At 51.2% G+C, this 13325-nt stretch overlaps 1 protein-coding gene across 2 annotated transcripts in view; it reads right to left on the reverse strand.

Annotated features, from left to right (window-relative positions):
* The window catches only part of deaf1 (DEAF1 transcription factor), a 29227-nt gene that overhangs the window by 13037 nt on the left and 2865 nt on the right, over positions 1 to 13325 (reverse strand). Inside the window, exons 3-9 of one of the 2 annotated variants that reach the window (XM_029751511.1) lie at positions 11723 to 11849; positions 10906 to 11052; positions 10318 to 10457; positions 10057 to 10122; positions 9770 to 9814; positions 7916 to 8045; positions 6780 to 6917 (exon numbers count right to left, since the gene is read on the reverse strand). In XM_029751511.1, the coding sequence (XP_029607371.1) occupies positions 6780 to 6917; positions 7916 to 8045; positions 9770 to 9814; positions 10057 to 10122; positions 10318 to 10457; positions 10906 to 11052; positions 11723 to 11849 (793 nt within the window). The remainder of the gene's footprint in view (positions 1 to 6779; positions 6918 to 7915; positions 8046 to 9769; positions 9815 to 10056; positions 10123 to 10317; positions 10458 to 10905; positions 11053 to 11722; positions 11850 to 13325) is intronic. The other variant, XM_029751512.1, reaches the window with a different exon arrangement.

Below are 13325 nucleotides of genomic sequence, written 5' to 3' on the forward strand. Positions count from 1 at the left end.
GATCACCTACGAATTCTCAGAAGGCAGCCCGCCCTCTGGCCCCTTTTGCTCTGCCTCTTCACGCAAATCCCAGGGATCTGGGCCTGTTCCCGAGAAAGCAGAAAATCATTCGCGCGGGCTCGTCAGACTCGTTAAAGGAAAAAAAGGATGCTGCCAGTCCATGATGAGTAGTTGTTTAATAACCGGGGGGGAAACACAAACACAAAATCCCAGAAACAGCCTGGTGCATGAGGTGGACTATCACTCTCAGCCTCCACGCCACTCCACCAACCATGGTGAGGGGCTACCTTTCTCTTCACTAGGCGGCTCCTAAAATAACCTGGCATCCATCTTTGCCGGGAGCTTAATTGTGTGAAGGTTTCCAGGTGAGCGAGGGAGAGCGAGCGGTGGGAACAGAGAGAGCGCGAGCGAGCGAGCGGTGGGAACAGAGAGAGCGCGAGCGAGCGAGCGGTGGGAACAGAGAGAGCGCGAGCGAGCGAGCGGTGGGAACAGAGAGCGCGAGCGAGCGAGCGGTGGGAACAGAGAGAGCGCGAGCGAGCGGTGGGAACAGAGAGGGCGCGAGCGAGCGGTGGGAACAGAGAGGGCGCGAGCGAGCGAGCGAGCGATGGGAACAGAGAGAGCGAGCGAGCGAGCGATGGGAACAGAGAGAGAGCGAGCGATGGGAACAGAGAGAGAGCGAGCGAGCGATGGGAACAGAGAGAGCGAGCGAGCGATGGGAACAGAGAGCGAGCGAGCGAGCGATGGGAACAGAGAGCGAGCGAGCGAGCAATGGGAACAGAGAGCGAGCGAGCGAGCGATGGGAACAGAGAGCGAGCGATGGGAACAGAGAGCGAGCGATGGGAACAGAGAGCGAGCGATGGGAACAGAGAGCGAGCGATGGGAACAGAGAGCGAGCGATGGGAACAGAGAGCGAGCGATGGGAACAGAGAGCGAGCGATGGGAACAGAGAGCGAGCGATGGAGCGAGCGATGGGAACAGAGAGCGAGCGATGGGAACAGAGAGCGAGCGATGGGAACAGAGAGCGAGCGATGGGAACAGAGAGCGAGCGATGGGAACAGAGAGCGAGCGAGCGAGCGATGGGAACAGAGAGCGAGCGAGCGAGCGATGGGAACAGAGAGCGAGCGAGCGAGCGATGGGAACAGAGAGCGAGCGATGGGAACAGAGAGCGAGCGAGGGGAACAGAGAGCGAGCGAGCGATGGGAACAGAGAGCGAGCGAGCGATGGGAACAGAGAGCGAGCGAGCGAGCGAGCGAGCGAGCGAGCGGTGGGAACAGAGAGCGAGCGAGCGAGCGAGCGGTGGGAACAGAGAGCGAGCGAGCGAGCGAGCGGTGGGAACAGAGAGCGAGCGAGCGAGCGAGCGGTGGGAACAGAGAGCGAGCGAGCGGTGGGAACAGAGAGCGAGCGAGCGAGCGAGCGAGCGGTGGGAACAGAGAGCGAGCGAGCGAGCGAGCGGTGGGAACAGAGAGCGAGCGAGCGAGCGAGCGGTGGGGACAGAGAGCGAGCGAGCGAGCGAGCGGTGGGAACAGAGAGCGAGCGAGCGAGCGGTGGGAACAGAGAGCGAGCGAGCGAGCGGTGGGAACAGAGAGCGAGCGAGCGAGCGGTGGGAACAGAGAGCGAGCGAGCGAGCGGTGGGAACAGAGAGCGAGCGAGCGGTGGGAACAGAGAGCGAGCGAGCGGTGGGAACAGAGAGCGAGCGAGCGGTGGGAACAGAGAGCGAGCGAGCGAGCGGTGGGAACAGAGAGCGAGCGAGCGAGCGGTGGGAACAGAGCGAGCGAGCCAGCGGTGGGAACAGAGCGAGCGAGCCAGCGGTGGGAACAGAGCGAGCGAGCCAGCGGTGGGAACAGAGCGAGCGAGCCAGCGGTGGGAAGAGAGCGAGCGAGCGAGCGGTGGGAAGAGAGCGAGCGAGCGGTGGGAACAGAGCGAGCGAGCGGTGGGAAGAGAGCGAGCGAGCGAGCGAGCGGTGGGAAGAGAGCGAGCGAGCGAGCGAGCGGTGGGAAGAGAGCGAGCGAGCGAGCGGTGGGAAGAGAGCGAGCGAGCGGTGGGAAGAGAGCGAGCGAGCGAGCGATGGGAACAGAGAGCGAGCGAGCGAGCGGTGGGAACAGAGAGCGAGCGATGGGAACAGAGAGCGAGCGAGCCAGCGGTGGGAACAGAGCGAGCGAGCCAGCGGTGGGAACAGAGCGAGCGAGCGAGCGGTGGGAACAGAGCGAGCGAGCGGTGGGAACAGAGCGAGCGAGCGGTGGGAAGAGAGCGAGCGAGCGAGCGGTGGGAAGAGAGCGAGCGAGCGAGCGGTGGGAAGAGAGCGAGCGAGCGAGCGGTGGAAGAGAGCGAGCGAGCGGTGGGAAGAGAGCGAGCGAGCGAGCGATGGGAACAGAGAGCGAGCGAGCGAGCGGTGGGAACAGAGAGCGAGCGATGGGAACAGAGAGCGAGCGAGCGAGCGATGGGAACAGAGAGAGAGCGAGCGAGCGAGCGATGGGAACAGAGAGAGAGAGAGCGAGCGAGCGATGGGAACAGAGAGAGAGAGAGCGATGGGAACAGAGAGAGAGCGAGCGAGCGAGCGAGCGATGGGAACAGAGAGAGAGCGAGCGAGCGAGCGAGCGATGGGAACAGAGAGAGAGAGAGCGAGCGAGGGATGGGAACAGAGAGAGAGAGAGCGAGCGAGCGAGCGAGGGAACAGAGAGAGAGCGAGCGAGAGAGCGAGCGAGCGATGGGAACAGAGAGCGAGCGAGCGATGGGAACAGAGAGAGAGCGAGCGAGCGATGGGAACAGAGAGAGAGCGAGCGAGCGATGGGAACAGAGAGAGAGCGAGCGAGCGATGGGAACAGAGAGAGAGCGAGCGAGCGATGGGAACAGAGAGAGAGCGAGCGAGCGATGGGAACAGAGAGAGAGCGAGCGAGCGATGGGAACAGAGAGAGAGCGAGCGAGCGATGGGAACAGAGAGAGAGCGAGCGAGCGATGGGAACAGAGAGAGAGCGAGCGAGCGATGGGAACAGAGAGAGAGCGAGCGAGCGATGGGAACAGAGAGAGAGCGAGCGAGCGATTGGAACAGAGAGAGAGCGAGCGAGCGATGGGAACAGAGAGAGAGCGAGCGAGCGATGGGAACAGAGAGAGAGCGAGCGAGCGAGCGATGGGAACAGAGAGAGAGCGAGCGAGCGAGCGATGGGAACAGAGAGAGAGCGAGCGATGGGAACAGAGTGAGAGCGAGCGACGGGAACAGAGTGAGAGCGAGCGACGGGAACAGAGAGCGAGCGAGCGAGCGATGGGAACAGAGAGAGAGCGAGCGAGCGAGCGATGGGAACAGAGTGAGAGCGAGCGACGGGAACAGAGAGCGAGCGAGCGACGGGAACAGAGAGCGAGCGAGCGACGGGAACAGAGAGCGAGCGAGCGACGGGAACAGAGAGAGAGCGAGCGAGCGAGCGATGGGAACAGAGAGCGAGCGAGCGACGGGAACAGAGAGCGAGCGAGCGACGGGAACAGAGAGAGAGCGAGCGACGGGAACAGAGTGAGAGCGAGCGACGGGAACAGAGTGAGAGCGAGCGATGGGAACAGAGAGACAGCGAGCGAGCGACGGGAACAGAGAGCGAGCGAGCGACGGGAACAGAGAGCGAGCGAGCGACGGGAACAGAGAGCGAGCGAGCGAGCGACGGGAACAGAGAGAGAGCGAGCGACGGGAACAGAGAGCGAGCGAGCGAGCGATGGGAACAGAGAGAGAGCGAGCGATGGGAACAGAGAGCGAGCGAGCGATGGGAACAGAGAGCGAGCGAGCGATGGGAACAGAGAGCGAGCGAGCGATGGGAACAGAGAGCGAGCGAGCGATGGGAACAGAGAGCGAGCGAGCGATGGGAACAGAGAGCGAGCGACGGGAACAGAGAGCGAGCGAGCGATGGGAACAGAGAGCGAGCGAGCGATGGGAACAGAGAGCGAGCGAGCGATGGGAACAGAGAGCGAGCGAGCGAGCGATGGGAACAGAGAGCGAGCGACGGGAACAGAGAGAGAGCGAGCGATGGGAACAGAGAGCGAGCGAGCGATGGGAACAGAGAGCGAGCGAGCGAGCGATGGGAACAGAGAGCGAGCGACGGGAACAGAGAGAGAGCGAGCGACGGGAACAGAGAGCGAGCGAGCGACGGGAACAGAGAGCGAGCGAGCGACGGGAACAGAGAGCGAGCGAGCGACGGGAACAGAGAGCGAGCGAGCGACGGGAACAGAGAGCGAGCGAGCGACGGGAACAGAGAGCGAGCGAGCGATGGGAACAGAGAGAGAGCGATGAGGTGTGTGTGTGTGTGTGTGTGTGTGTGTGTGTGTGTGTGTGTGTGTGTGTATGCATGAGTCTATGTAGAGAGAAAGGGGATCATGACAGTACGTCAGAGCAACACTCTAAATTAGGATGGGGCGTCGGTCAGAGGCAGCTTCTGCTGACAACCGTCATCCTCGGGCGACCAGGATCTGCACGATGCAGGGAGGAAGAAATGTTTCTGAAGGACGTGTGAGCAGGTCGGAGAGGGAGAAGAGTGTTAAGAAACTGGGACTACAACTAAAGGCTACACCAAAGTACTTTTAAATATCTTTCCATACAGGTCTCCTCCCCTTCTGGCCAATGATCTCATTCTGAAAGTACAGCATAGGGGGTAGCGATATGACCTATTTAGGACATTTCCCTACTGTATAAGTACCCTACCAAAGAAGGAACAAAGGACAGGAGGGATGTTTGAGAGACTTGGGACATGGACTCAACACAGCACAGCAGGATCACCATCAAAAATCTGTACAATAATATCAAAAAGAAACATCATCCACATCTTCCACCATCCTCATAGAGCAGCATGTAGTTTAGTGGCTGCCAGGCAGCTATCAAGCACATAACAGCATCACCATTCAAGGCTTCGCACTAGTCGCTTTACAAGAGGGCCTACTCTCCCTCTGCCATCCTGAAGAACCACCACCGACACAGAGTTCATTACTAAATAACTAGAGAAGTTCATTACTGGCCAGGAAAGTGAATTACTGGCTAGCCAACCAACCCACGCTAGTCAGGTCCGTGCTTTGCTCTGCCCGCCAACCAGATGGCTAATTAAGCCCAGAGATCGGCATTAACCTTAACATTAGCAGCAGTCACACAGAGAATGCGGCTCACACCATTACAGCTGGCTGAGCAGGGGTATTCTGCTGGATACCTGTCTGGCTCACAGGGAGGGTGGATGAGTGGGTGGGTCAGTCCCTCTTCTTACTGATACCTGTCTGGCTCACAGGGAGGGTGGATGAGTGTGTGGGTCAGTCCCTCTTCTTACTGATACCTGTCTGGCTCACAGGAAGGGTGGATGAGTGGGTGGGTCAGTCCCTCTTCTTACTGATACCCGTCTGGCTCACAGGGAGGGTGGATGAGTGGGTGGGTCAGTCCCTCTTCTTACTGATACCCGTCTGGCTCACAGGGAGGGTGGATGAGTGGGTGGGTCAGTCCCTCTTCTTACTGATACCCGTCTGGCTCACAGGGAGGGTGGATGAGTGGGTGGGTCAGTCCCTCTTCTTACTGATACCTGTCTGGCTCACAGGGAGGGTGGATGAGTGGGTGGGTCAGTCCCTCTTCTTACTGATACCCGTCTGGCTCACAGGGAGGGTGGATGAGTGGGTGGGTCAGTCCCTCTTCTTACTGATACCCGTCTGGCTCACAGGGAGGGTGGATGAGTGGGTGGGTCAGTCCCTCTTCTTAATGTAGAGTGACTGAGCAGCAAACGTCAGTCATTCTGGACAACATTGGTTAAAATCCAGTATAGACCATGGAGAGCAAACTGCAATTCTTTAAGAGAGGAAAGAAAAATGCAAGCTAGAAAGAAACAAAGGGATGCAAATAAATAGGAGAATATCAATGGGGGAGAGGAAATAAGGGGGGAGCGAAATAGTTAAACGTTAAAATGGTAATTGTGGCCATTTTTCACACGGGGAGCAGAGCGTGTCGGTCGGACCGGTATCCCTGACAAGAGATGCTTAGTTAATAAGGAGGCGTCCCCCGGGACCTCGTTAGCTAGACAGAGGAACGGAGCGCACGTCACACACACTCAAACCAATCAGGACACAGACACGGCCCGGGCATCCCTGGCATCCCTGGGTTCTGATAGGATGATTAATAGGGGGTGCATCCAGACTGCTGTCTGCCGGGCACAGACAGGCAGCAGGTAATTGGTGCAGCCAGAGCCCTGTCTAGTAAGGATTCCACCACTCACTACCAACCACAGGTCACATGACCCTGTCCCCCCTCACTCTGTCAGACACACAGAGCAGAGGACTCAAGGACAATTGTCCAGCTTTCTTAGGGCAATATGTTAAATGTGCACGCTGGAAACCAGGTAAATACATCTGTAGAGTCCACTTTGCTTGTGGAAATAGCTAGCTATGCATTTTGGATCCAGCTGTTAATTCAAAACCACTTTGTTTAATCCGAGTGACTCTGTGATATATCCTCTCAACTGAAGACCTTCAAGAAATGGATGCCTGACTATGGTTGAGGGCTAACCTACTGTAGGTACCTTCTGTGTGATGGTGGTGTGGTAACCTACTGTAGGTACCTTCTGTGTGATGGTGGTGTGGTAACCTACTGTAGGTACCTTCTGTGTGATGGTGGTGTGGTAACCTACTGTAGGTACCTTCTGTGTGATGGTGGTGTGGTAACCTACTGTAGGTACCTTCTGTGTGATGGTGGTGTGGTAACCTACTGTAGGTACCTTCTGTGTGATGGTGGTGTGGTAACCTACTGTAGGTACCTTCTGTGTGATGGTGGTGTGGTAACCTACTGTAGGTACCTTCTGTGCTGGTGAAGACCTCGCCATGTGCCGTGCCCTCGGAGAGAAGGGCTGTGGCGTCCCCGGGAGACGTCCGGTCGAAGGTCAGGGTCCCTGACGTGGTGATCTGGCCTGACGGAGACACTGTGACTGGATTACAGAAAGACAAAGACAACACACTGATTGATTTCAGAATAAAAACATTTGAGTGCTTTATATGGTCCCCAACTACAGGGTCAGTGGGACTTGGAAACAACTTTTTATAAGATACTTTGTGTATATATATATATATATATGAGTAGTCCAACTTGTTCAGCGGGGACCCCATTTTTTCACAAGACCTAGTTTTTGGCCAGAAATTCTGGAAACCCCACCCCAAATCTAATGCCAGCCTTAAAGTCTATAGATTTTGATTTTTACGTCAACAAATAAAATTCCATTCATTGCATTTCAACCAATAAATGCATATACTCAATAGAAATCTATTTTCCAAATGATCTTTCTCAAAAATGTTTGTATATTGTCTTATAAAATAATCTGCACTCTCACTTCCCCCACCACCCCGACTTTGAATACTACTTTGCTAGCTACTAGCAGAGAACCTCTATGGGGGAGTTTACAAAACGGTGCCAACAGCTACCCTGTGGTCCCATTTTGACAACGTAATCACAGATGATGACTGAGCAAGATTTACTTTGTCTTCTGTCCTGTGCTTTGACTTGTCTGTAACACATATTTAAAGACTTCCCTCTGAATGACGGGACCCATGTATGTCATTCAAGAGGTTAAGGGGAGGACGTCGGAACGTCTGTCTGTGGTATCTGAAGAGTATGTGCGTTTAAAGTTGTATTAGTCATATGTACAGGTTAAACATGGTATACACCAATGAAATGCTTACTTATTCCTTCTCGACAATGCAACAATAAGAAATAATAAAATGCAAGAAAACAAACAAAGTAAATGGCTCAGTGGAATATAATTGACATTTTAACATAAGTATAATACACAATATTTACACGTGTTTTGGGGAAGGGCGGGTGGGTAACTTTTTAAATTGTGCAGTATTTCCCCTCATCTTTCTCCCTCTGTCCTAGTAGACTCATTTAGCTGAGTATTTGTGTGTGTGAGTGTGTGTGTGTGTAACTCACATGTCGCCCCCGGTGCCAGTGTGATGTTCTTGGGCGGTGGGAGGGGGAGGTCCTTCTTCTCTGGAGTGGTCGGCTGCTCGTTCTCCTTCTTGCGTCTCTTGTAAGGAACAAACAGTCTGACCGGGCCAGTCTGGACCAGAAGGAAAGGGGAAAGTATAAATCACAGACAACAGGGGAAACCAAAGTCTGAAGCATCCGTCTAGAACTTCCACTCACCACCAAGTATGGCGATGAGAAGAAGTCTAGTGGCGGAAAGTAGGAGAAGATGGAGCCAGATGAAACCTTGCCGACATTCTGCTAATTTTCTCATCGATTAAACATTCAATCCCAATACAGTTTTCTGTTACCAAAATTAGAATCTGTTACAAACAGAGTGAGCTAACTTTTATAGACTTCACCCTTTGCCAATAGTTTCAAGAAATTGCGTCGTTTAGGAGTGCAAGGGCGAATTGAGTTATAGAGTACCACAGTATGTGTCATAATATCCATAAAACCTAGCGGTCAAACAAGGAAATGGTTCCAATCGTTTTTCAACAATTACATTTATCCCATAGGGGATTTTAGATACACTTAAAATAAGGTCTGTGTTTCATGTAGGCTTACCCTGGAGTTTCATTTTGATAATCGTGTACATCTCTCTGAACAAGGTGACTTAAATCAATATATTCACCTGTATTTACCCCCCCAAAATGAAACGCTAATTAGCTGCTAATGTGGCTATCATAAAGAACTACAAATGCCATGAGCTGGATGAGACTGCTGAATTGAGGCAAAGGTAAGAATCTCTGGATTAACCATCTAATGTTAGCTAAATGTAGTAATAAATACATTTAAATAAATGTACAATTCTGTGAACTGTCTTGTGCAACTTTTAAATTGACACAATACCTGTTAGCAAAGGTATCAGCTAGAGATGATGTGCAGGAACTTGCAGGGATTTGTAGTCTTACATGATGTCTACTTTGACGCTAATTAGCATTTTCGGATCTGAGCGTCAAAAGAGATTAATATATTGATAAAAGTCAACTTGTCCGAGAGAGATTTAAAAATGGTTATCAAAACGTCATGCCAGGGTAAGCCTACACAAAACACAGCCCATATTTTCAGTGTTTCTAAAATTCCCTATGGGAAAAATGAATGGTGGACAAACGATTGGAACCATTTCCCCGTTTCACTGCTAGGTTTTATGGGTATTATGATACTTCCACTGTAGGGCTCTATTGCACACGAGCACTTCAGAGTGGGCGTTCCCTAACAGAAATATGCAAATACATGCTAAAACACACCAATAGAATCTTGCTAGCTCGTGCTTGGCTCTGCCCACCTCCTTGCTTGTTCTGCCCACTGCTTAATTTGCTCCCATTGGAAAAGACACCAATGACAAATCTTGGGTTAGTTGCCAGTATCTTTGGTATAGTGATTGGTCAGCAATAGTCGTGGTGGAAATAATATGTGATCAGTTTTTCCCACACCTTCGTGAACTGTTGGTCAGCTTGATTAGTTTCAGTAAAAATAACTAAAAAACAGTTAACAGTTCTATAACAGTAACGCTTACAGGCAGCTGAATGTTCTGTTTCATGTGATCAACAAAGTTATGAAAGATTGCCTTTGATGCAGATGGCAAAAGCAGCTGTGAAACAAAATATATGTTGTGCTGTAGGAAACAATTTCTCCCCTTATCTTGCAAACAATAAAGCAGTCCCCCGGAGTCTATCCTTTATGTCTGCCAGCCCAGGGACCCGCTATAGTCAGGATCAGAGGAAGAACTATCAAACGCTTAGCAGAGACACAAGATTGGCTCATTGTTGTTTACATTATGGCTGGAAATGCATGTCATAAATAAATGGTACATACCATATTAATGTTCTCCCCTGCGTAAGATGGACTATCCTTGGTACACTAGGGGAAAATATAAGACAAAGAGAATGTGATTGGACAAAACGTAAAATGAGAATTTAACAACCAGGCCTTTAGAAGTGATGACCAATATCTACATGTCATGCAAACCGCAGAGAGCCTGTACTGCGCAGTTCTGTTTGTTACACCTATACCCTTGTGGCGTCCTATCCCTTGAGCTACCGGCATGTTCAAAAGACATTCATTCACCGACATCTTTGTCTCTGTAAAGTCAATTAACTCACCAACGAGAGGTCGTCACAGCAGGCCGCACAAGTACAGGACGCGGCATGGGGGTTGAGGATGCGCTCCTGAGAAACCATTCATATGGCTGGTTACTAAACAATTATATATATTGTATAAAATTCCTTCCTATCTATATCTATATAGATATATCCTTAATTGTATATATACACCCTTAATTGTCTTCCGACCGCAGGTGGCACAGTTCCATCAGAGCCTGTCACGGCTGACAGACTGTGGGCTGAGTGGACTGGCTCGCTCACCTGGATTAGGCACTGCAGGGGACGGCCTGCATAGCGGATGCTTCTCTTCCAGTCCTTGCTGCTCGCCCGGCCAGACATGCCCTCAAACTCAGTGGGCGTGTACCAGTGGTTGCTGTGCTTGATGCAGCGTCCCTTTCCGCCTGGTTGTCAGTCGATTGGACAGGCAGCAGAGACAAGACAACATGGCCGCAATTATTTACATGGAGATGGACATGTATAGTTAATTATTAAGACTATCCTAGCCCCTTCATTCACCATAACCCATGTATTCTCAAATTGAGGGAAGAAAATCTGTCATCTGTAAAAATATGACTTCTTTCAGACAACTTTTAGCAGCTGGATTTGTTAAAACAATCAACTCCAGAGAACCACCCCTGTTCCCTATACCACTCCTCAACTTTATCAACACCTTCACACATTTATTTCTCCAGTCTTGATACTTCCATTACAGGTCAAACCAATTTGTAAGTCGCTCTGGATAAGAGCGTCTGCTAAATGACTTAAATGTAAATGTAAATCAGGGTGGCTGAGGAAAGCTGTCCTCATCTTCAAACCAAGAGCTCCACCTTGTGGCCCAACTAGCCCTACCTGAGCCCAGTCTGTTCTTGTACAACATGCCGCTGGTGTTCCTGCAGCGCACTGGCAGCTCGTTGTTGTACACAGACGGATCCCAGTTGTACTTGGAGCCATCCTTCTCCTGCCCTGGATTCATTGGGGTGGAGGGAGTCTGGGGGGCTGGGGACAACACACAACACTGAAGTTACAGAGACACCCGAAATGTATTTCAGATAGCCTGACGACTCACTAAATTCTTCCGCTGCTCTGTCGTTCACTACATACTTTAGTCTGAGACTGCCATCATTGAAGTCGTTTGTAGTGACGGGGGCATGAGGGGCGTTGTACAAAACAAAGTCAACAGCAATCGGATCGTCTCTAACCAATCAGAGTATTAAAGCCAATGACACATTTTCAAACCGCCATTTCACCAACGTGTTTTATGACTCTGGCCCAACCCATTAGTTTCTGGACCAATCAGACGGCCCTGAATGTGTTCGCATTCAGTGAAGGGTTGGGAAGGTACTCAGATAGACTCATTGGGGAGAAGAAAGTAACGTCCTTGAGCGTGGCGTAGCATTTGGCCAGGACAAGGAGTCTGCGTGGCCAGGCAATATTTCAGAGGCCATATACAGATTTAGACATCATTTAATTTATCCTGTCTTGACATCTCTGGAATAAAAGCACACAGGTCAAAGCAGATGCTGCTATCTATTGGCTACAAGTCCATTACAACAACTTTCCCAGCACAGTAATGATTGATGATGGTAGGAATTTTATACAATACTTTCTATGAAAAGTATCGTACAAAATACAGGTCAAGAGCGCATTGAGATTCCCTGGTGCATACCAGAGGACATGGCGGCTGCAGCGTTCTTCAGTCCTGTTGCGTCCACTATTCCTTCAGTGTGAACCACTATCAGAGTGGCCTTCTGGGGATTGAGACCGTCGCCAATCTGTAGAGTGGTCCTGCCAGTCTGTCATGTGATGGAGGATCAGAGAGAAACATTACATTGCACAGTCTGTGATGTGCCATATGGGTCTAGTTTTCCATGGTCTGTTTCTTTTCGGATTAGTTGTTGGAAAATTGAATACAAATGTGGTCCTATAGTCTAGACGATATACGCCAAGTGAGTGGTCCTAGAGTCTAGACGATATACGCCTAGTGAGTGGTCCTAGAGTCTAGACGATATACGCCTAGTGAGTGGTCCTAGAGTCTAGACGATATACGCCAAGTGAGTGGTCCTATAGTCTAGACGATATACGCCTAGTGAGTGGTCCTAGTGTCTAGACGATATACGCCTAGTGAGTGGTCCTGGAGTCTAGACGATATACGCCAAGTGAGTGGTCCTGGAGTCTAGACGATATACGCCAAGTGAGTGGTCCTGGAGTCTAGACGATATACGCCAAGTGAGTGGTCCTGGAGTCTAGATGATATACGCCTAGTGATTGGTCCTATAGTCTAGACTATGTACGCCTAGTGAGTAGTCCTAGAGTCTAGACTATGTACGCCTAGTGAGTGGTCCTATAGTCTAGACTATGTACGCCTAGTGAGTAGTCCTAGAGTCTAGACTATGTACGCCTAGTGAGTGGTCCTAGAGTCTAGACGATATACGCCTAGTGAGTGGTCCTAGAGTCTAGACGATGTACGCCTAGTGAGTGGTCCTAGAGTCTAGACGATGTACGCCTAGTGAGTGGTCCTAGAGTCTAGACGATATACGCCTAGTGAGTGGTCCTAGAGTCTAGACGATATACGCCTAGTGAGTGGTCCTAGAGTCTAGACGATATACGCCTAGTGAGTGGTCCTGGAGTCTAGACGATATACGCCTAGTGAGTGGTCCTAGAGTCTAGACTATGTACGCCTAGTGAGTGGTCCTATAGTCTAGACTATGTACGCCTAGTGAGTAGTCCTAGAGTCTAGACTATGTACGCCTAGTGAGTGGTCCTAGAGTCTAGACGATATACGCCTAGTGAGTGGTCCTAGAGTCTAGACTATGTACGCCTAGTGAGTGGTCCTAGAGTCTAGACGATGTACGCCTAGTGAGTGGTCCAGGAGTCTAGACTATGTACGCCTAGTGAGTGGTCCTATAGTCTAGACGATATACGCCTAGTGAGTGGTCCTGGAGTCTAGACTATGTACGCCTAGTGAGTGGTCCTATAGTCTAGACTATGTACGCCTAGTGAGTGGTCCTATAGTCTAGACGATATACGCCTAGTGAGTGGTCCTGGAGTCTAGACTATGTACGCCTAGTGAGTGGTCCTATAGTCTAGACGATGTACGCCTAGTGAGTGGTCCTAGAGTCTAGACTATGTACGCCTAGTGAGTGGTCCTAGAGTCTAGACTATATACGCCTAGTGAGTGGTCCTATAGTCTAGACTATGTACGCCTAGTGAGTGGTCCTATAGTCTAGACTATGTACGCCTAGTGAGTGGTCCTATAGTCTAGACGATAT

The sequence above is a fragment of the Salmo trutta genome, chromosome 4 (assembly GCF_901001165.1).
Source record: "Salmo trutta chromosome 4, fSalTru1.1, whole genome shotgun sequence".
In the NCBI taxonomy this organism is placed as follows: Eukaryota; Metazoa; Chordata; class Actinopteri; order Salmoniformes; family Salmonidae; genus Salmo; species Salmo trutta.